This window comes from Equus caballus, chromosome 18 (genome assembly GCF_041296265.1).
Source record: "Equus caballus isolate H_3958 breed thoroughbred chromosome 18, TB-T2T, whole genome shotgun sequence".
Taxonomy (NCBI): Eukaryota; Metazoa; Chordata; class Mammalia; order Perissodactyla; family Equidae; genus Equus; species Equus caballus.
The window spans coordinates 82,390,605-82,411,413 of NC_091701.1; the positions used below are offsets into that span (position 1 = coordinate 82,390,605).

At 48.2% G+C, this 20,809-nt stretch overlaps 1 protein-coding gene across 10 annotated transcripts in view; it reads right to left on the minus strand.

Annotated features, from left to right (window-relative positions):
• The window catches only part of METTL21A (methyltransferase 21A, HSPA lysine), a 35,752-nt gene extending 18,041 nt beyond the window's left edge, over positions 1 to 17,711 (minus strand). For 2 of the 10 annotated variants that reach the window (XM_070242165.1, XM_070242164.1), the window contains exons 1-4: positions 16,472 to 16,603; positions 15,918 to 16,097; positions 14,340 to 14,451; positions 5,956 to 6,272 (exon numbers count right to left, since the gene is read on the minus strand). In XM_070242165.1, the coding sequence (XP_070098266.1) occupies positions 5,956 to 6,272; positions 14,340 to 14,451; positions 15,918 to 16,064 (576 nt within the window). In that variant the 5' untranslated portion in view covers positions 16,065 to 16,097; positions 16,472 to 16,603. Of the gene's footprint in view, positions 1 to 35; positions 600 to 1,967; positions 2,813 to 4,651; positions 6,273 to 14,311; positions 14,452 to 15,917; positions 16,098 to 16,471; positions 16,604 to 17,588 lie in introns of those variants that run through there. The other 8 variants (XM_070242167.1, XM_023622501.2, XM_070242163.1 and 5 more) reach the window with 8 other exon arrangements.
• Between the last annotated feature and the right edge of the window lie 3,098 nt (positions 17,712 to 20,809).

Genomic DNA, 20,809 nt, shown 5'->3' on the forward strand with positions numbered 1-20,809 from the left:
CTTGTATTGAAGGAGTTACTTGAATTTCCTTTCTTTTCTTCTACAAAGAGTGACCACGTAATTTATTGTACAAACTGAGACAGTGCTGAGAGTGAAAGGCTGACATAAATTACATGGGGACAGTAGGTGCAAACAAGGACTGTGCTGAGCAAACCAGGCCCTAGAGTCACCCTACTTGCAAGCCGTGTTCAGGTGCTTGGACCTCAAAAAGCACAGCATGCCTGCCTTCTCTTCAGCCACGTTTGCTGTTGCTTATCATTTCACAGATACTGAGGACACACTTCTTGGCCTGAAAAGTCCCTGTCCTCGCACTGACACACAGCCAAGGCAGTAATTCTCACGTTTATACAGTTTCATCCCTGAGCTCCAGACTCACCATGGAACAGAGGTCCAAAACAACTTCTCATTTCTCCTCTAAACCTGTTCTTCAGCTGGTTTTCCCTCTTGTGGATGAGGCCACTATCCGGGACACTGCTTAAGGCAAAAGCCCAGAAAGGCCCCGCCTCGGTCAGTGTTCCCCTTCCTCCCAGTGTGCACGTAATCTCCACATCTTTCTTACGTACGTTGACCAGACTGGGGCTTGGAATTCTCGTGAGGGCCTAGCAAGTGAAATGGAAACAATTTCCAGTTTGAATGCTATTTTTTTTTGTTTTCAGCTGAAGTACAACCACATAACAAAACTGACCATTTTTAAATGAACTGAGCGGCATTTAGCGCATTCACAGTGTTGTGCCATCACCGCCTCTATCTAGTTCCAAAACACTTCCATCACTACCAAGTAAGACCCTGTACCCATGACAGAGTGACTCTCCATTGCCCCTCCCTCCAGCCCCTGGCAACCACCAGTCTGCTTTCTGTTTCTACAGATTTACCTATTCCAGATATTTCATATAAATAGACTTGGGCCGGCCTCATGGCTGAGTGGTTAAATTCGCAGGCTCTGCTTTGGCAGCCTAGGGTCTCGCTGGTTTGGATCCTGGGCATGGACATGGCACCACTCATCAGGCCATGCTGAGGCAGCGTCCCACATAGCACAACCAGAGGCACTCACAACTAGAGTATACAACTACGTACTATGGGGCTTTGGGGAAGAAGAGGAAAAGAAAAAAAAAGATTGGCAACATGTTAGCTCAGGAGCCAATTTTTTAAAAAATTAAATAGACTCACGACATGACCTTTTGTGACTGGCTTCTTTCACTTAGCATAATGTTTTTGAGGTTCTTCCACATTGTAACATTCGTCAGTAATTCATTGCTTTTTATGACTAATATTCCAGTGTAACTACATAGGCCACAGCTTGTCTGTTCACCCACTGATGGACATTTGGATTATTTCCACTTTTTGGCTGCTGTGAATAGTGCTGCTATGAACATCCATGTACGAGTATTTGTCTCAGTCCCTGTTTTCCGTTCTTTCGGATGTCTACCTAGGAGTGGAAAGCTGGGTCACATGGTGATCCAATGTTAACTTCTTGAGGAACTGTCAGACTTATCAGCTGCTGCATTTTACCTTCCCACCAGTGATGTATGAGGGCTCTGATTTCTCCATATCCTGGTTGACACTTGTGATTTTGCTTTTTAATTATAGCCATCCTAATGGGTGTGAAGTGGTATCTCATTGTGGTTTTGATTTGCAATTCCTTATTGGCTAATGATGTCTAGCCTCTTTTCATGTGTTTGTGGGCTGTTTGTATATCTTCTTTGGAGAAATGCCTGTTCAAGTTCTTTGTTCATTTTTCAGTGGAGTTGTTTTTTGTTGAGTTTTCTGGGTTCCTTAGATATTCTGGATACTAGACCCTTACCAGATAATATGATTTGCAAATATTTTCTCCCATTCTGTTTTCTTTTCGCTTTCTTGATAATGTTCTCACCCTTACTAATTTTTAACTTACTTTTTTTAAGTAACATGTATATTTGGAAAAAACTAAACTATAAATGGGCGAGCAGTAAGAAGCGGTTTCTCAGGTATGCTTTTAGCGACAATTTGTGCATAGACACACAAGTCTAAGGTACATCCGCCTCCCTCCCCCTTTTTTACATGAACGGTGCTTTTTTTCCACTGAACGTGTGTTGGCAGTAGTTCTTCAGTCCACGTACACCCGCGTCAGTCCTTCCCACAGGCGTGCATGTCCCAGCGTCTGGATGCATCACGGCTGATTTAACCTGTACCCTTTATGGACATTCAAGCTGTTTGAAACTTTTGACTGTTAGAGATAGACACAAGATAGTGTGGACACACACAAGCTAGTGTATCTCCAGGATAGACACCGAGAAGTGGAAATTATTAAGTATGGTTTTCATATTTAGAGGTTGTTTCCTAAGCAGCATTAAGAATCTGCTAAATTAATAAAAATATCACGTCGGTTAGTATTTTTAATGTCAAACTTCACAGTCTATGTGTGTGTTGTTTTAGGAAGAAAAATCAGAAGTGGCAGAACCAGCCTTACACCAGGCAGGCCTCCCCTTGGCTCTGCTGCGCTGCTTTCCCGTTCCCCCTCAGAAACCGTTCTCAACCAGGAAGCTCAATTCCCAGAAGGCCATCTTCTCTGGTGTTAAATTTTAACCCTTCCCTGCTTGTAGAAAGAAAAGCACAACATGATTTAAGAGTGGGAAGAAAGCTCCAAGCTAACAAATCCTCAGTTTTTAAAGTGACGAAACAGGAGCTGAGGATTGTCAACTGCCCTGGCCTCCTGCAGTCCCGTCAGTTTCCCAGAACAGCCTCTGCTCACGCAGCGCTGCCTCCTCGCTGCAGGACCGCGACACTGTCCAGGTGGAGTTCTGAGAACAGAGGAACTGTGTCTGTTTCTGTGAAACTAAGATAAATCACGTTTCACCAACGATTATGTCAGGCCCTCGATCCAGGGCCTCCCACCAAGACTGATACATGACAGTGATTTCCAAAAGTGCTTTAGAATTTTATTTTTATCTTGATTTAAAAGTTGACAGAAAATGCTTCTTTCAACTACTATGAACTAAAAGCAGAGAGATTAAATGGAATTATGTTGGAGGTGAACCTGCACATAAGTTCATGATAATTTTGTTATTGAGAGTCTGCTTTACATTTTGATATACCTGAGAATTTATTTGTCCCTTAACTTGGACAAGGAGAAATAAAGTGCATAAATTAGACAATTTAGTAAGCAGTTTAATAAGGTAACTCATCTGTAAAGAAATCTGTATTTTTCATGAGTAAATATTTATTGAGCTCCCTTTATGAAGAGGCACTGTGTTAACACTTGAAATATAAAATATGAAGTATAGTCCTTGTCTTCCAGGAGCATAATTTATATTTGGCAAGAGAAAACATTCCAGACGATGTTGTTATTGTGCCTTGAAAGCGTTTTCAATCTAGTGTTCAGTTAATTTAGATAAAGTATTCTGATTGACTAAAATTCTGATCCTTTTGTATGAAGCAATAAGTGTTCCGCTAGAAACTATTTGAATATGGTGCCCGGGCTTCGGATATTTCTATCATGAACTGCAGCAAGATAGACCCGTAAGAGGTAATCTACTAGAAAGCCACAGTGTACTTGGTGGTGGTCATCCTAAGAACCTGGAGTCATACCTGTATCCTAACCTAGCACCTTGGTGGCAGTCCTTGACTTTAATTAGGGACAGTTGATGCCCAGTGCATCACTTAACTGTCCGGCAGTTCAAAGGAGTGGAGCAAGGTGAGGGTCAAGGCTTAGTAAGCAGGTTGGACTAGCTTCTGTCCTTCACTTGAGGACTTAAGGTGCACGTTCACGGCATAAATTAATCCTTTTAACTAAGTGGGAAATGTCACATCTTTGTTGACCTTTCCGCTGGACGCTGTGGCATCCTACCCAGATGCATTCTTTCCCAGCATACACCCCTGAGGTACTCACTGCCCCAGCCTCTGGGAGTGCTGGTGGCTGATGGCTCTCAGCGGAGTCTCTCTCCAGGTCCTGTCTTCACCCCAGGGTTATGCCCCTTGGATCCAATGACTAGTCTACACAGAGAAGGTCCTACCCCCTCGCCTCAGCATGGCCCAGCCGCAGGGCTGGCCCAGCACAATTCTTTCCTGACTGCATCCCAGCCCAGTTTCTTCCTCTTTCCCAGCCCTGCAACTTTTCCTTCCTCAGAGATGTTGGTCTTTCTAAACTTTCTGCACCTCACCTCCATCACTGAGCCTCATTCCCCAGAGAACCTGACCTGTGACAACACTGTAAACCCAGAGCCAAAAAAGATCACGATTTTCACTTAGACAACCATTCTGTTCCTACTGAGTTTTTCTTGCCTTTTCATCTATTTGTAGGAGGAGAAAAAAAATTACCTTCACCCTTATCTGATCCTTAATGTTTCATGACAATGTAAAGTAACCCAGTCACCGCCTGCTTCACTTGGCAGCACATCCGGGCATCCCCGGCCAAAACCATCTAATCCCCATCTCCAAAGCTAGGGATGCTAAAGTAAGAGCTGGTTAATGTGCTCATTTTTGATAACCTGCGACCTGGGAGTGGGCTTTCATCACGGTGTCGAGGGCACTGCAGGGCTTTTATTTTATTTGTTTGGAAAGACCTTCCACACTCTTGGCGCAGTACTGGCATTTCATGGATTTGATAAATTATGGATATTTCTATTTCATGTGCATTTATCAGAATTATGTTGAACTGGTACATCACAGGATGCTCTGAACTTTTAATTCACCTTTATTAAAGTAAAAATCTCTATTTAAAATATATGTAGAAAACAGTGTATTGCTATTTTCACATCCAAGATATTCATTAAAAGGTTAAGAGGGAGGCGGAGGTCTTGTTTCTAAGGTTTTACAAAGAAAATCTATATCTAGTACCAAATACCATACTGGGTTATAATATTCTTGTCTAAATTTGTTTAAGCTATTGTTTAAGCTTTTACATCGTTAAAAAAGGGGAGGCCTGTTCAAGTGTGTGACTTCATTCATAAAGCCTATGTCAAAGATAATCATAAAACAACATTCAATCACTTACCCAAAGATCAATACCCTCTAAGTGGAAAGTGTCTTTTGCATTCAACACATGTTTGGTTGTGACATTGGTAGTTACTGGAGAGGCAACAAGGAAGGAGGCAGGAACATCCCTGGCCCTGGAGAAGCCCACAGTCTCTGGGGACCACAGACATTGAACAACAATTACAGACCAGGGATGGAGCTGGTGAGAAACCATTGGAGAAAGGGTAAAGCTGCAGGGAAAGACTACAGCTTCCCATTTGAAGAAGATAACTTAAACATAGGACCTGGAGGTCCGAGATCTTAGGTGCTTTCAAAAAGGAACTAAAACTTTATTTTTACCTATTGTTTCTATACCTAAATGAGAACTTAAGCCAAAAAGCATAATATGAGACCTCAGAAAACTCACAACTGGATCTCAAAAAACCAAAAGTATCAGACGTAAATGGGGTAGACGGAGGACTTCTAGAGCATTAACGGCTCAGGGAATGGAGGTTAAACCTTACCGTATATTCCGAGTTAGAAAACTGGGCTAAACACGTATCTCAGAATGTGTTTAAGACAATTTGCGTGATTTAGCCCCACCGAGACAAGGTCACTGACTTGAAGACTCCTGGACGCCAGTCCTTCATCATACCACCAGTGGAAACTGTTCACAGGAGGGAGCAGCATGGGGTACAGAATCAAGAGGAACCAAAGTCCGCACTTTCCTGCCATGTTAACTGAACGTCAGAGTGAGTAGAATATAACTAAAGAGTCAGAGCAATGGAACAAAGTGCTGCCCTGTGTCAAACCGCTCCTGTGCTCGTCCCTTGAGAACCTTTGGGCAAGCTTCTCACACAAGCCATTTCAATAAATACAGTTAGATTCCCCCTTAAGACCTTCACTGACACACCCAATGACGACATTCTTATCAACCACAGCCAACTAAAAGTCCTCCCTCTGGCTTCTCTTCTGTGCTTTGTAAATATACACATCTTTTTCAGGATCATAGTGAACCTTACTCACAGTAAATTGCCTCTCCAGCATCGCTAAGAAGTTGCTATCCCGTTCATAGCGAATTCGGCAGGCTAAAAGAATCACGGAGTGGTTGCTACAGAGGTGTTCCAGTGTCTGAAGAAGATCTGTGAATGTTTCTTCTAAATATATGATATCAGCTCCAAGTATCAGGTCAAATTCTCCAGATGAAAAACTCCCCAAATTTTGTCCCCAGGTCAGCTCCTTAACAACAGCTTTGGGTTGGATATGGGGAGGTAAGTTGGCTTGAACGTTTGACTTAAGAAAGTCTAACGCTACTTTTCGATCGGTGATAGTCACGTGAGCACCTGGAAAGTGGGCAGAGAGAAAGTAGGGTGCACATCAGTATGAGTCACGGTAGGGTCAAGTTACAGGGGGGTGGGGGTCTCTAAATAGTCCACCCGATATGCAAAGATCCTGCCCTCCACGGACGGCAGCGTAGATCAGAACGATGACCAGTGGCTCCCGTACTACCTGACGGTGAAAGTGAGGCTTTGGTTTGCGTCCATGACACACCTGCTGTTTGCTGAAGCTGTGCCTATAAAATATGGAGTCCCCAAGTGACAACAAGCTAGCTGATGCTTCTGAACATTTGCAGGCAGGGCTGGCCCACCCCCACAGGTGTCTACCACTGTACTTCACTCATCATTAGGTCACGATCTTCAGGTCAATAGGCCTCAGGGTGAAGAGGAAGCCAAGAGTGAAACATCTGGGAGCAAATGACTGTGAAGATGACAGGATACCAAGAACAGGGAAGGCTACTTTCCGGGATTAAAGCTTTAAAAAGAATCAAGGAAGAGATTTAATTGGCCACCAAGAAATCCCTGTCCACCTCTCCTTATGCTGTTATGAAGCAGCCAACTTATATGTATCTATGTAATAAGTACAAATATTGAAAAATGGTAAACTTAGAAATTACTAGATTGTACTAAAATACTGTAGGTTAAAACGTGAGATCATGTTCTCTAAGTGCTAAGTTTCTATGTGCGGCATATAAAACTAACGAGGCAATATTTTATTAATCTGTTTTTGTGGGTTGTTTCCACGAACTAAGAGACCCAAGTTTTTAAACCAATATGGCTGAGAAGACTGAACTGTAGTTACCCTTACGGTGAAGCAACCACATGAGGTCAGCCCTGAAACACCTCATCGACATTGTAGTCACAATATAATGCATGCCATCCTGTTTAGTTTTGGCCCTGTAAATTCTGAATTTTAAAATAATGTTTCATTCTTTCATGAAATTATTTCCATTTGCACCTCTCTTCAGTGTGTCATCTTTATGGGTGATCCCTCAGGACTACAGACCAGCCGAGTGAGCACCACTTCAGCTTATACTTAATGTTTCTTATCCTGACTGGTAGGATTGGGGCAGGGTGTAATTCAACTCACCATTGACAGTCCTGAGTGCGATGCTGGTGAAAATGCTCCAGCTGTTAGATTTCACAAGCACGCGCTGACCACTGACCATTCCCTGCTCGACAGCGTGCTGCTGATGAGCAGAGTTCCTGACACTTCATCTGTCCTGATAAGGGAAATCTCAGCCTTTTCTCGGTTTGACTTAGAACTTTATCTCTAGATTTCTTCACAGTCTACACAGCACTCTGCTGGCAACACTAGAGTAATCTAGTCTTTAGCATGTGGCCTCAGTGTTCATTTTAACAGCCCTTAGATGGAGCCCCTCTCCAATGCCTGTCTCAGGGGTTTCTGACGCTACTTCTAACCTGCTGGGTGTTCCAGGAGTCTTAACAGGATCTTAACGTCAGTTGACGATTCCCCTGTAACATCCATCAATTCTACAAATATCTAAGTGGCTACCATCAGCCGTGGGACTAAACCCCTACCCTCACAGAGCTGACACTCAAGTGAGGAGAGAGGCAATAGAGTGTTTTAAAAATAGAACATCCAGCCTGTTAGCAGGAAAGAGAGACGTGGAATGTCATGAGTGAGGGAGGTAGGCAGAAAGGGAAGTCCTCGCCAAGAAGGGGCACTTGGGTACAGGCCTGAAAGAAGTGAGGGGACACCCCAGTGCATCGAGGGGAGCACATTCCTGGAGACAGCCAAGCAGTGCAAAGGCCTGAAGGGCAGGTGGGAGGAGGCTGGAGCGGGTGGAGTGAGCAGAGGGGGCGAAGATGCGGCCAGAGTAGCAAGGGAAGGACAGAGGCAGACTGCGGGGCTCCCCACCCTGTTCTGAAAGGCTGTGGCTTTCTCCCAGTGAGCTGGGGCCAGCGCTCTGACCTGGGTTTTACCAGAATTCCTAGCATGGAGAGGCTAGCACCCCAATGCAGCTGGAGGAGGCTGGTGGCTTGCACCTTGCCGTAACCGCCCCGCGACACGGCCACAGCCACCTCCCCACACCACTTGCCCACAGTGCCCGTCTCCCGACTCTCGTGGGAATCACTCCCTCACAGGTCCCGAGTCCTACAGGTCACCTCTGAAGAGACAGCTTTGCGGAGGGCTTGGTTTTAGGGGAGGGGTACAGAGGATGTCTTAGGTTTCTTTTAATCATTAGTTGCCTCTCTTTTTGCTGCAATTTAGGGAAGAAACGGATCATTTGTCCTGTAGTTTCCCACAGTAGCATCTGCATAATTTAGCATGTCTTTTTTCCTCTGTATCTCCTGTAAATTTGTTTGATCTGAGTTTGATTTTTCGAGCCAGCCGATTTCAGAGGTTGGTGGTGTGTTTTTCACCAAGAGGCAGATTTCTGTGATGTGAGCAGCCATGAATTACTCAATGCCCAGATCCTTCATTCATCAGACTCCTTCTGCATTTATTTGTTGAGAAACTTCTAGAAAGGGAAGTTTCTTTCAATGACTGTTCGTTTACTCATTTTCTATAGGAACTGTCTGACTGGAAAGGCAAGATAAGCTTTGCTTCTCCCTCCGCTTTTGGAAATCGACTTTCAAAGAGATGGTTTCTAAGCATCCTACAAAGATGACTAAGGGGGTTTCTTTTGTTGTTGTATCATGAACTCGTGGATTAAACATGTTAAATCCATTGCCATTATCATTATTGATGTTCGAACTGTCCTATCTTTTGCCAGTGGACTTTTGACACAAACCCAGTCATCCTTGACAGCTTCCTTGCTATCTGGGATGACAAGGTATCCAGGGTCATCTTATACATTTCCTGCCACAGAACTCGAATCAGCCACTTACGAAGTTTTCTTTTTTTTTTTCAGATGAGAGAAATAACACCAAGTCCGTATGCTGACGGGAACGATTGGGTAGAAAGGGAGAACACGATGGTGCAGGACAGAGTCACTGGAGCCACGTGCTCGAATAGGGGAGAGAGCGCTGGCCGGGCAGGACCCACGTCGTCTGTGTGTTAGGGCATCGGGAGCAAAGGCAGAGAGTCTCGGTCCAGACGCGACGCAGGTCGCGGAGAGGCAGTGGGGGGAGCGTGCAGAGGCTGCAACTTTCTCAGTGAAGTAAGAAGAAATGTGTTCAGCTAAGAGTGAGAATGGAGGAAGAAGGACTGGCAGACTCGAGAGGAAAGAGCAGGAGAGAAAGTCGAGCGACTGCTCCGCAGCTTTAGGAGCCCCCTGAGGCTCCTGATGAGGAATTTCTAGTGAGACCCAGCAGCAGGATGATCCTGCAGCCACATTCAGCTGCAGGGGCGCAGGCCGGGGACAAGTGGAGAGCTGCACTGCGCCTTGGTTGGCCTAACAAAGAAGATGAAACCAGGAAGGGCAGGGTGTTGACAGGAAGTGAAGATGGTGAGAAAGACAGTGATCAATGACGCCTGTGACTTACGCTGGGGAAGGAGGGATAATTCAAACATGTGAGCACATACTATGTGCTAGAGATGCAGAGATGAGCAAGACAACCCTTGCCCTCTAGAACTCAGAGTCTCCTGAGGGAGAGACACATACACATAATTGTGATGCAACGTGGGAAGGAAGCGAGGGGGACACAGGCTGGCCCAGGAAATTCTGGGGTCATGAAGGAGAGATGCTCAGAGAGGAGCAGAGCCCAAAGAAAGCTTTTGAAGGAAGGGAAATCTGAGCTTAGACTTAAAGGACACCCCATTAACCAGAGGGAAGGGGTGAAGAGAGGGCGCTCAAGGCGAAGGGACAGGCCAGACACAGTGTGTGTGTCCCCGGAACTTCAAACTGTGCGTGCCATGGTGCTGAACAAGAGTGAGGCTGGGGAGTCGGGAAAAATGAGATTACAGAGCCTTCCCAAGGAGCCTGGGTTCAGCCTGCAGGCGGGGGGGTACAGGAATGTTTAAGTATGGTCACCCCATCAGTTCTGCATTTTAGATGGGACACTCTGACAGCTACTGGGAAAGTGGGTGTGAGAATCAGAGGCACGAAGGTCAGGTGCAAATGCAGGTATGATCATGAAGAAGGTGATGAGAGCTCCAGCCAGGCAGTGGGACTCGGGAGAAATGGAATCAAGAAACAGTTAAAAGCAAAATCAGCAAGACTTCAGGGCGGGGAGTTGGGGGGAGCGGGGATCAAGGAGTTGGCCTGAGTGACTACGTGGACAGTGATGCTAACCCAGAACAAACATGAGGACGAGTCTGTGAAGGGAAGCTGAGTTCGAGTGTAAACACGGACTGTGAGGAGCTGAGACACAGCCAGGGACAGACATCGAGCATTCAGTTAAACACACAAGTCGAAAGTTCAGGGGAGACTTGCACCAGAAGTATAGAGAACGGAGAGACAGTGTGTGTCGTCCTGAGTCTTATATTCTAAGAGAGTCCCCAGGCTGGGTTGGGCATTACGTCAGCTGGGAAAGTTTTCAAAGTCCAGACTCGCCGACCCGACTCCCACTCACAGAGCCCCACCTTGGAGGTGGGATGGTTTTGTCCCAGAACAGCTTCCAAGGAGTACAAAGGCTACCTGGAGAGGGGAGAGCTTCAGACTGAGGCCCAGTGTTTGAGAGTCAGAACTGGACTAAATTCTAACTCCTCAATCCACTGGCTTTGTGACCTTGGGCAAGTTCCTCCACCTCCATCAGCCTTCAGTTCACCCCTGGAGACAGCCCCTGAGCAGACCCACCACGCGGGGCCCCTGGAGGAACGGGAGACTGGAAAGACCCAGCACCAGGACACAGGGGCTGCTCTGGCCTTAGCAGCTGCTTTTTCTTTTAACAGGAAAATCTCCATCAGATATTAACATTCTGCATAGCGCTCACCATTTTTTCTTTTTTTTTTTTGGCTTTTTACTATAATTTGTCTTTCCCTCCCTCTCCCCAAGTAGAATCAGAACGGAAGCTTCCTGAGCACAGCGACCTGCCTGACCCCTCACTGCTCCGCGTGCAGCACTTAAAACCAGGCCAGGCATGTGGGGGTGCCCCTAGAATTCAGGAGTAAATGACTGAGATTACAAAAGTGAAAACACGCTGAAAAGGGGAACAACTAGTCTCTTTCTGACGTTTCAAAATCATGCCTATTTTAGTTCTCACTGTCTCCATGCTAAAGGATGAACTTTTTCTCAGCCTCAGGTTTCAACATCAAAACTTGTCCAGCCTAATACTTCGTCGCCACTAAAACAATGAGTATGAAAATCGCATAGTAGCGCAGAGAAGCGCACAAGACCTCATGTTAAATGAAGCATCATGTGTGTGTACGTATGTATATACATGTGCACACATGTACACATGTGTATATAACCACAAATACAACCACGATTAAAAATGCAGATGGAGGGGCCGGCCCGGTGGCGCAGAGGCTAAGTTCATACATTTTGCTTCAGTGGCCTGCAGTTCACAAGTTTGGACCCTGGGTGTGGACCTACACACTGCTTGCCATGCTGTGGCAGGTGTCCCACATATAAAATAGAGGAAGATGGGCATATGGATGTGTCTTCCTCAAATAAAAAATGGATGGAGAAAAAAGAAGGGAAGGACATTCACCAAAATGCTAATGGTAATTATAAGCAGAGTCATGAATAATCAGATTTTCTGCTGGGGTCTTTCCTGCTTTTAGGGCAATATTTATAATAGAGTTAACCATTTTTATGACAGGAACATTAATTTCCATGATTTTCTAGTTCGTTTGTCTCTGACTCCATAACCAGTCAAGTGTCTGCGTGAACCTGGGGCTGCAGGAGAGCCAGGCACCCACAGGATGAGCCGGTCTCTCTCCGCAGAGCCTCAGTGGCCTGGAGACAGAGCACAAAACACGTGAGACGGGGGCAGAGGTGAGAGGCACAGGGCTGCGGGGAAACAAAAGGGGCAGCAAGGCTCAGGGGTGACAGCGAGGCTGGGCCGGGAACACCATGGGCTTGTTCTGGCCACTCCCAAAGCCACTCGTCTTTTGTGGCAACAATCAACTTGTCCCTTGCTCCGTGGCTGTCTTTGATCCCAACCCCAAGGTCCAGATTTCTAGATCAGAAGCAGAAAGCCTCAGAGAGGCAATCAGCACTTAGTGAGCGCCTACTGTGTGCCAGTCAAGGAGCCCGGATTTCTACCCCAATCTCATCTGATCCTCACTGAGGGGTGAAGACAACTATTATCCCCGTCTTACAGGGAAATTGACGTTTGGCTCTTGAGCACCTTGCCCCCGTCACACAGCTGGTAGGAGGTAGAAGAGTGTGACACTCTAACCCTACGCACTTGGCCGCACCACAGGCTCTGCAGCGGCCAGTCCTGCAGGAAGCCGCTGTTCTCAGGAGGAAACAGAAGGACCGCGTCTCCCTCAGCGAACCCTTCTCACGGCAGCAGAGAGGGAGTTAGTGTCAGGGAGAGAAAACAACCTGGGCTGCGGAGTCTGACACGCCTGGTGTGAGTCTCAGGGCTCCTGATGAGGCCTCAGAAAGCGGCTTAATCTCCTGGAACCCCAGTTTCACTGGAAAAGTGAAAATTACAAGTAACACCTAACATACCTGGCTATATATATAAGGCTAACCCGCGGAGAACACAGCTTGTGGCAGCAGGGCCCCTCAGCGACTGAGGCGCTGTGGCATCAGTCAGTGGGCACCCAAATCAGTCTCACATGCTCGGGCCACCACCCCTGCCCACACCCCGTCACATCCTGGAAGGCGACGTCAAAACAGAGAAGAGAATACTGAAAGAGAAATAAGCTACCAGAAAAAGGACAGGACAAAGAGGGGCTCCAGTGGGTCCCTGAGCACCTGGACACGACATGGCCATTCCAGATCCCTCCCACCCAAGTGCAGCCTGAGTACAGCAGGGTCAGCGTCGTCACCTGGGAGCTTGTCAGAAACGCAGGCTCTCCACTATTCACAGCAGCCGAGACTTGAAAGCAACCTAGGTGCCCATCAAGGGACGAATGGATAAAGAAGATGTGGTATATATACACAATGGTATACTACTCAGCCATGAGAAATGATGAAATCCGCCCATTCGTGACAACATGGATGGTCCTTGAGGGTACTATGCTGAGTGAAATAAGTCAGAGGGAGAAAGTCAAATACCATATGATCTCACTCATAAGTAGAAGATAAAAACAACGACAAACACACACACACACACACACAGATTGGATTGGCGGTTACCAGAGGGGAAGGGGGGGAGGGAGGAGGGCAAAAGGAGTGATTAGGCACCTGTGTGTGGTGATGGGTTGTAATTAGTCTTTGAGTGGTGGTCGTGATGTAATCTATACAGAAATCGAACGATGTACACCTGAAATGTATATGTTATAAACCGATGGTACTGCACTAAAAAAATTAAATGAAAAAAAGAAATGCAGGCTCCCAGGCCCAATCCAGCCCCTCAGAAGCAGAAACTGCACTATAACAAGAGCCCCAGATGACAGTACCGAAGTGATGAATATTACGTATATTCTCTCCTAGAAGCTGGGCTAGCCTATCATTGGATAGCTTGAAGTATACGAGTCAGAAGTTGTAGAAAGGAGTCTACAACGAATATTAAAATGAAAATGAGGCTTAAAAACGCTCTAGGCCTAAATTAAGGTCTGTATACCAAACAAAAATGACAAACCCTGATACCAGTTCAGAGTGTAAATTGTTTAATCTGAGATGTCAGTACAACCCACACCAGGGCCGACCTCCCGGGATGAGAAACAGCAGCAGCTCCCTCCACAGGGAAGGAGAGACTCCGCTCTGCCCACCTGTCAGGAAAGTCTCAGTGTGCACAGGACAGCCTGAATAAGAGAATTCTCCTTGAACCCAAGGTCGCCTTAAGATCATATTATCAGCATCACAGAATTGAAGGAGGCAAAGCAAAGCCTCAGGAGAAGTGGGAGTAACAGGATGAGAGAGAGACAGAAATTAGCCCTCCTGGAGCTGAGAGCACCAGCAACTGGCCCGTACCTCATAAGTGCGGGGGAAAGGAAAACAATCCAGAGAGGAGGAAAGCAGCACAGAGTTTGCTCATGGACACCGCCCATGCCCCTCTCGATGAGCCCCACTCACCCAGGAGTGAGCCGGCACGCACACTCACCCAGCAGGGCGGCCACTATGCCCACCAGCCCCGTGCCAGCACCCAGCTCCACGGCAGCGCGGCCCCTGAGCTCCACGGCTCCCATCTCCAGATACGCGGCAAGCACGACAGCCTGGGTCAAAACACAGCGGCAAGATGAAGGTCAGCAAGCGCTGTAGGCACTGAAGGGCTTCCAGCAGGCTGCGCTCTGGCGGGAAGACGCCCCACCCCTCCCACCACAAGGCTCAGTTCCAGGTCACCGGAGCACACGGGAACTCCGAGAGCTGGGAGGCGACCCCTGGAGCAAGCACAAACCCGTCCCCCAGTGCAGCTGCCCAGGCCCCACGGTGGTCCCTGATGGGGACGGCAGCGGTCAGCGACACTGCCCACCAAGATGGGTCCCGTCCTGTGTCACAGCGTTTTTACGCTTGGGGCTTACAAAACTACTGAGGCAGAGCTGACTTGAACAGCCTCTGTGAGTTTAAGGGAACATCTAGTTCCCAACCCAGCTCAGGCCAGTGAGGCCACGACCTCCCAGAGGGAAAATGCAGAGCAGCACCGCGGGCCCCAGCTGCATCCCTGACAGTCACGTCACACAAGGCCCTCACCGTATATTATTGGGCATCAAAAGGTGAGTTCAGGCCAAAGTTCTGGATACTTGATGTTTGAGCTAGCATCTGCATACGACTCTATAAAAGCATTGTATATTGTTAACAACTATTTGCTGCAATTTGGTTTTCATGGTCACGTGCTATTTGTATAATTACAATTCCTCCTCTTGGTGAGCACTGGGCAGGCCCACCCATTCCTCACTAGTATCTATCTTTATTACTCGTCCCAGGAATACTTTTCATGTAGTTATCTTGGACTAGATTCCTAGATGCGTTATTACTGGGTTAGAACGTATGAGGGTTTTTATTCCTAAATGTTTTTCTAACATCCGGAACACAACGTTAAGGCTGTAAAGTGGATCCATGCCAGTCATTGATCCAACATTAACTGAACTCCCACTGAGTCCCAAGTGTGGTGCTGGATGCTGAGGGCAAGTCACGGGGCAGGCGGGGAGAGGATGTAAAAAGCAGTTATAGGATAATTCTGTGACCATCAGAATTGGGAAACAAAGAAAATACATGATCTTCATTTTGGGCTTTGTCACTTTACAATAGTCTTCGTGCAATATTTTTAAAAATTAACTTAAAAATTAATGAGCGTCCAAACCTGTTAGGGGCTGATGCTTCCCCCCCACCCCCACCCCCGCCCCAGTCCTACTGTACCGCTGGGTAAATTACTGGCAAGTCATTCAACTTCCCTGTCTTTCCGTTACTCACCCTTAAAGTGCAATGGGGGGTGGGGGGTGATTCTAACGGGTAGAAGTTTTTTTGGAGGGGGTGGGGACATGAATGTTTTAAAATCGAGCGTGGTGACGGTTGTACCATTCTGAATATTCTTTTAAAAGAAATCACTGAGTTGTACACGTTAAATAGGTGAAATGTATGGTCTACGAATTATATCTCAAGAAAGCCGTTATTTAAAAAATAAATAAATAAAGGCCCGTCTTACTATCATTGCAGACCTTGTCCGCGGCCCCGGGCTACTCACCGCGTCCCACACCACCGCCGCGACGCCCAGCTGCCTCCAGTCCTGCCGGATCCGGATCGTGCGGTCTGCGAAGGAGAAGGTGGCGACGGGCTTGTGGAACTTCTGCAGCCCCACTGCCGCGGCCTCCTCGTAGGGCACCAGGGCCATGTGGCCCGCGCCCCGCTCTCCGCCTCCTCGGACCTGTGGGCGAAAGAACCCTCCTGACGCTCTGGCCAGAAAACGCGCTAAGCGGCTCCAAATCCTTTTTAAGGTCGTTTTACAAGTTCAAAGGAGGAAAGAGGTGGGGGGCCTTTGTCCGGTTCCCTTCGCGTGGCTGACCGCCGAGTCCTCCGGAAGGGCGATCTGGCTCTGAACTCGCGCCGAGGGGCGTCTCCGGGCCGGGACCCCGCTAGCAGCCCGCCGGACGCGCTCGCCGCTACCGCCCGGAGGCCCGGAGCCAGCCCGGAGGAGGCGCGTCCACGAAGCGGCAGCCCGCAGGGTGCTTCTCGTCTGGTTTCGGGCTTCCCTCCGCCCCTAAATCGGTGCGTTCGGTGGGGACAACAGTGCGCGCGAACCTGCCCGCGTGTCAACGGTCTGCCCGCCTCTGGACACCGGCGGGACGTGTGCGGCCGCCGCCGCCGAGCCGGGCCCCAGACCTGCCCGCCGCCCCTCCAGGGCGCACGGTGCGCAGTGCCGCCCGCGGACGAGCTCGGGGACGGCGGGCAGCAGAGATGCGGGGGGTCCACAGGGCCCCCACCCCAGGTGCCCTCCGCCTCCCCACGGCAGGGCCCGCGGCGCGGCCCGGCCGCTGCGCACGGCTCGGAGAAGCCCCGGGGGCGGCAGGCGGCGGCTGGGGGCCCGGCCACCTGGAAGGGCCTGAGCGGGGAGGCGGGGCGGACGGAGGAGGAAGAGGGAGAGGAGGAGGAAGAGGAAGAGGAGGAGCGGCGGAGGAGGAGGAGGGAGGGGAGGAAGGAGAGGAGGAGGGAGGAGGCAGCGGGGGAGGCTGGAGAGGGAGAAGAGAAAGGGGAGGAGCGGGGGAGGAGGAAGGGGAGGAGCGGGGGAAGGGGAGAAACAGGGGGAGGAGGGAGAGGAAGAGACGGGCAGCAGGAGCAGGGGCGAGGGGCGGGGGCCGCCCCGGGACGCGCTCCCGCCGGGGACAGGGGCTCCCCGGGCGCGGGGCGCAGGGAAGCGGGGACCCGGCCTGGCGCCGGCCGCGCTCTGCGCGCGCGTTCTTTGGTGCTTTTCGGCGCGCGCGGGCTGGGCTGTAGGCTTAAGGGAGGGCACTTCGGGTGGAGACAGCTCGCTCCAGAGCCGGGTCCCCCGTCCTCGCGCCCACGAGTGCGGCGCGGTCCCAACAAAGAGCGTCCCCGCCAGGCGCGTGGCGCGGCCGGTAAAGCGAGCTCAGCCCCCGACCGCCCACCGAGGCCCGTCGCCCGCCGCGCGCAGGGCTGGGCGCCTGCCCGGGACCCCGCAGGCCGGAAAGCTGCGGACGCCGGGGCCGGGCCGCGCGCGCCGCCCGGGCCGCTCCTCCTCCGCCCGGCGCCCGCGCGGCGGCCCCTCCCTGCTCCGCGCGGCCTCGCTCTGCGCCGGGGTCTCGGCGCGGGCGGCGCCGCCTCCTCCATGCCGCCCCTGGTCCTCGCGCCCCGCCCGGGGGCCCGCCAGGCCGAGCCTCCCACCGAGGAGGGTGCCCACCTGCCAGATTTCCTCAGCCTTCCAGAAGGCCCCGTCGCTCCAAAGATTCTTTGAAGTGAACTTTGAAGGTCACTAGTGAAGGTCTTTTACCGATCTTGTCTTTTTCGCTGTGCTCAGTTTATTTTTATTTATTTTTAAATTTTTATGTAATAGAATTTATTTTTGAGAGCAGTTTTAAGTAAAACTGGGGAAAAGGTACAGAGAGTTCCCATATGCCCCCGCCCTCTCCCATACGCACTACAGCACCCCCTCTCAACATCCCCCACCAGATGGTGCACTTGTTACAATCACTGAACCTACACTGACTCGTCGTTGCCACCCAAAGACCTAGCTTACCGAGGCTTCACTCCTGGTGCTGTACGTTCTCCGGGCTGGAACAAGGATATAAGACAAGTATGCACCATCACAGTGTCATACAGAGTAGTTTCACTGCCCTGAAGATCCTCTGTGCTCTATGTGCTGGCCCCTCCCTCGTCCATAACCCCTAGGAACCAGCAAGCTTTCACTGTCTCCATAGTTTTGCCTTTTCCAGAATGTCATACAGTTGGAGTCATAAAGTATGTAGCCTTTTCAGACTGGCTTCTTTCGCTTAGTAATATGCGTTTAAGGTTCCTCCACATCTTTTTGTGGCTTGATAGCTCATTTCTTTTTAGTGCTGAATAATATTCCATTGTGTGGATTGTAGTGGTTTATCCATTTACCTACTAAAGGACATCTTGGTTGCTTCCAAGTTTGGCAATTATGAATAAAGCTCCTACACACACCCCTGTGCAGGCTTTTGAGTGACATAAGTCTTCAGATCCTTTGGGTAAATACCAAGGAGCACAACTGCTGGATCATATGGTAAGAGTGTGTTTAGTTCTTTAAGATACCGCCAAACTGTCTTCCAAAGTGGCTGTACCATTTGCATTCCCGCCAACAACGGATGAGAGTTCCTGTTGCTCCACATCCTCACCAGCATTTGGTGTTGTCTGTGTTTGGATTTTGGCCATCCTAGTAGGGCTGTTGTTGCAATTTGTAGTCTCCTAATGACATGTGATGTGGAGCATCTGTTTTTCCCCAGTTTTATTGAGATATAATTGACATGTAACATTGTATTAGTTTAAGGTATACGACATAATGATTCAAAATAGGTATATATTTATGGCAAAATGATTCCCACAAGAAATTAACATCCATCACCTCACATAGTTGCAGTCTTTTTTCCTCGTGATAACAACTTTTAAGATCTACTCTCTTAGCAAATTTCAAATATACAATACAGTATCGTTGGCTACAGTCACCAGGCTGTACATCAATCACATCCCCAGAACTTACCTTATAACTGAAAGCTTGCACCTTTGACCATCTGCACCCGTTCCCCCACACACCCCCCACCCCCCCACCTCTGGGAATCACCAGTCTGTTCTGTTTCTATGAGTTCGGTTTTGTTTTTCTTTTTAGATTCCCCATGTGAGATCAGACAATATTTGTCTTTCTCTGTCTGACTTATTTCTGACTTAGCATAATGCCCTGTAGGTCATCCATGTGGTTGCAAAGGGCAGAATTTCCTTCTTTTTATGGCTGAATAATATTGCGTCTTGTATGTTCTTCATCCGTTTTCTTCATCCATTCATCAGTCAATGGAATTCACAATGGCTATTGTGAATAATGCTGCAATGAACATTGGGGTGTAGATAACTCTTTGAGATAGTGATTTCATTTCCTTGAGATATATACCCGGAAGTGGGCTTGCTGGATCATATGACAATTCTATTTTTAATTTTTTGAGGAAACTCCATACTGTTTTCCATAGTGGCCGCACCAATTTACATTCCCACCAACAGGGCACAAGGGTTCCCTTTTCTCCACATCCTCACCTGCACTTGTTACCTCTTGTCTTTTTGACAATAGTCATTCTTTAACAGGTGTGAGGTGACATCTCATTGTGGTTCTGATTTGCATTTCCCTGATGACTAGTGATGTTGAGCATCTTTTCATGTACCTGTTGTTTGGACCATTTTTAAATTTGATTGTTTTCTTATTGTTGAATTTAAGAGTTCTTTGTATATTTTGGATAATAATCCTTTATCAGATGTGTCTTTTGCAAATATTTTCTCTCAGTCTATGGCTTGTTTTTTTATTCTCTTCACAGTGTCTTTTGCAGAGCAGAAATTTTTAATTTTAATGACGTCCAGCTTATCAATTCTTTTTTTCATGCACCCTGCCTTTGGCGTCACATCTAAAAAGTCGTCAGAGCTAAGTCCGTCTAGATTTACTCCTATGTTATCTTCCAGGACTTTTCTAGTTTTGCATTTTAATTCAGGTCTGTGATCCATTTTGAGTTAATTTTTGTGAAGGGTTTAAGGTCTGTGTCTACATTCATTTTTCGCATGTGGCTGTCCAGTTGTTCCATCACCATTTGTTCAAAAGACTCTTTGCTCCATTGTATTCGCTTCCTCCTTTGTCGAAGATCAGTTGGCTGTGTTTTTGTGGGTCTGTTTCTGGGCTCTCTATTCTGCCCCATTGATCCGTTTGTCTACTCTTTCATTAATACCACACTGTCTTAGTTACAGTGAATCAAGTAGCTTTATAGTAAGTTTTGAAGTTGAATAGTGTCAGTCCCCCAGCTTTGTTCTCCTTCAATATTGTTTTTCCTTTGTTGGCCTTCTCTCCCTCTCCGTTTTTCCCTCCTATCTCCTTGTCTCTTACCTCCTCTGCCCCCTGCTGTTTCTCTCAACTTTGCTTTCCTTTTTTTAATCTCTCTTCTCCTTTTCTTCTCTTTCTCTCACTTAGTCCCTTTCCTTTGGGGAGCCAGCACTGGGCACAAGAAAAAGTAAATGCTTTGGATCCCAAGAAAGTGTGAAAATTTAAATTCTGCCTCTGACACTTTACCTGGAATGACGTTGAGTAATTCCTAAACCTCCCTAGACTCAGGCTCCTCCTGCGTGAGGCCTGGCTCAGAGATTCGGCCCTTCTCCCTGTTCACCGGTGTTTCTGCTGAAATCCTATACAGGACTTTACAGAACGGGGCCTTCACAGCCTCTCCAGCTCTCTCCTAACAGGACGTTTGCCTCCTTGTGTTTACTGACAGTTTATCTAGAAAGTTGCCATTACTTTTTCTCAATGGCAATAGACAAGAGCCTCATTTAGTGTTACCCATATTTTCTAATTGGCACAGTTAGATGTACAGTTGGCTCAGGAAGCACCAAAAAGGATATTTAGGAACATGTGCAACTTGT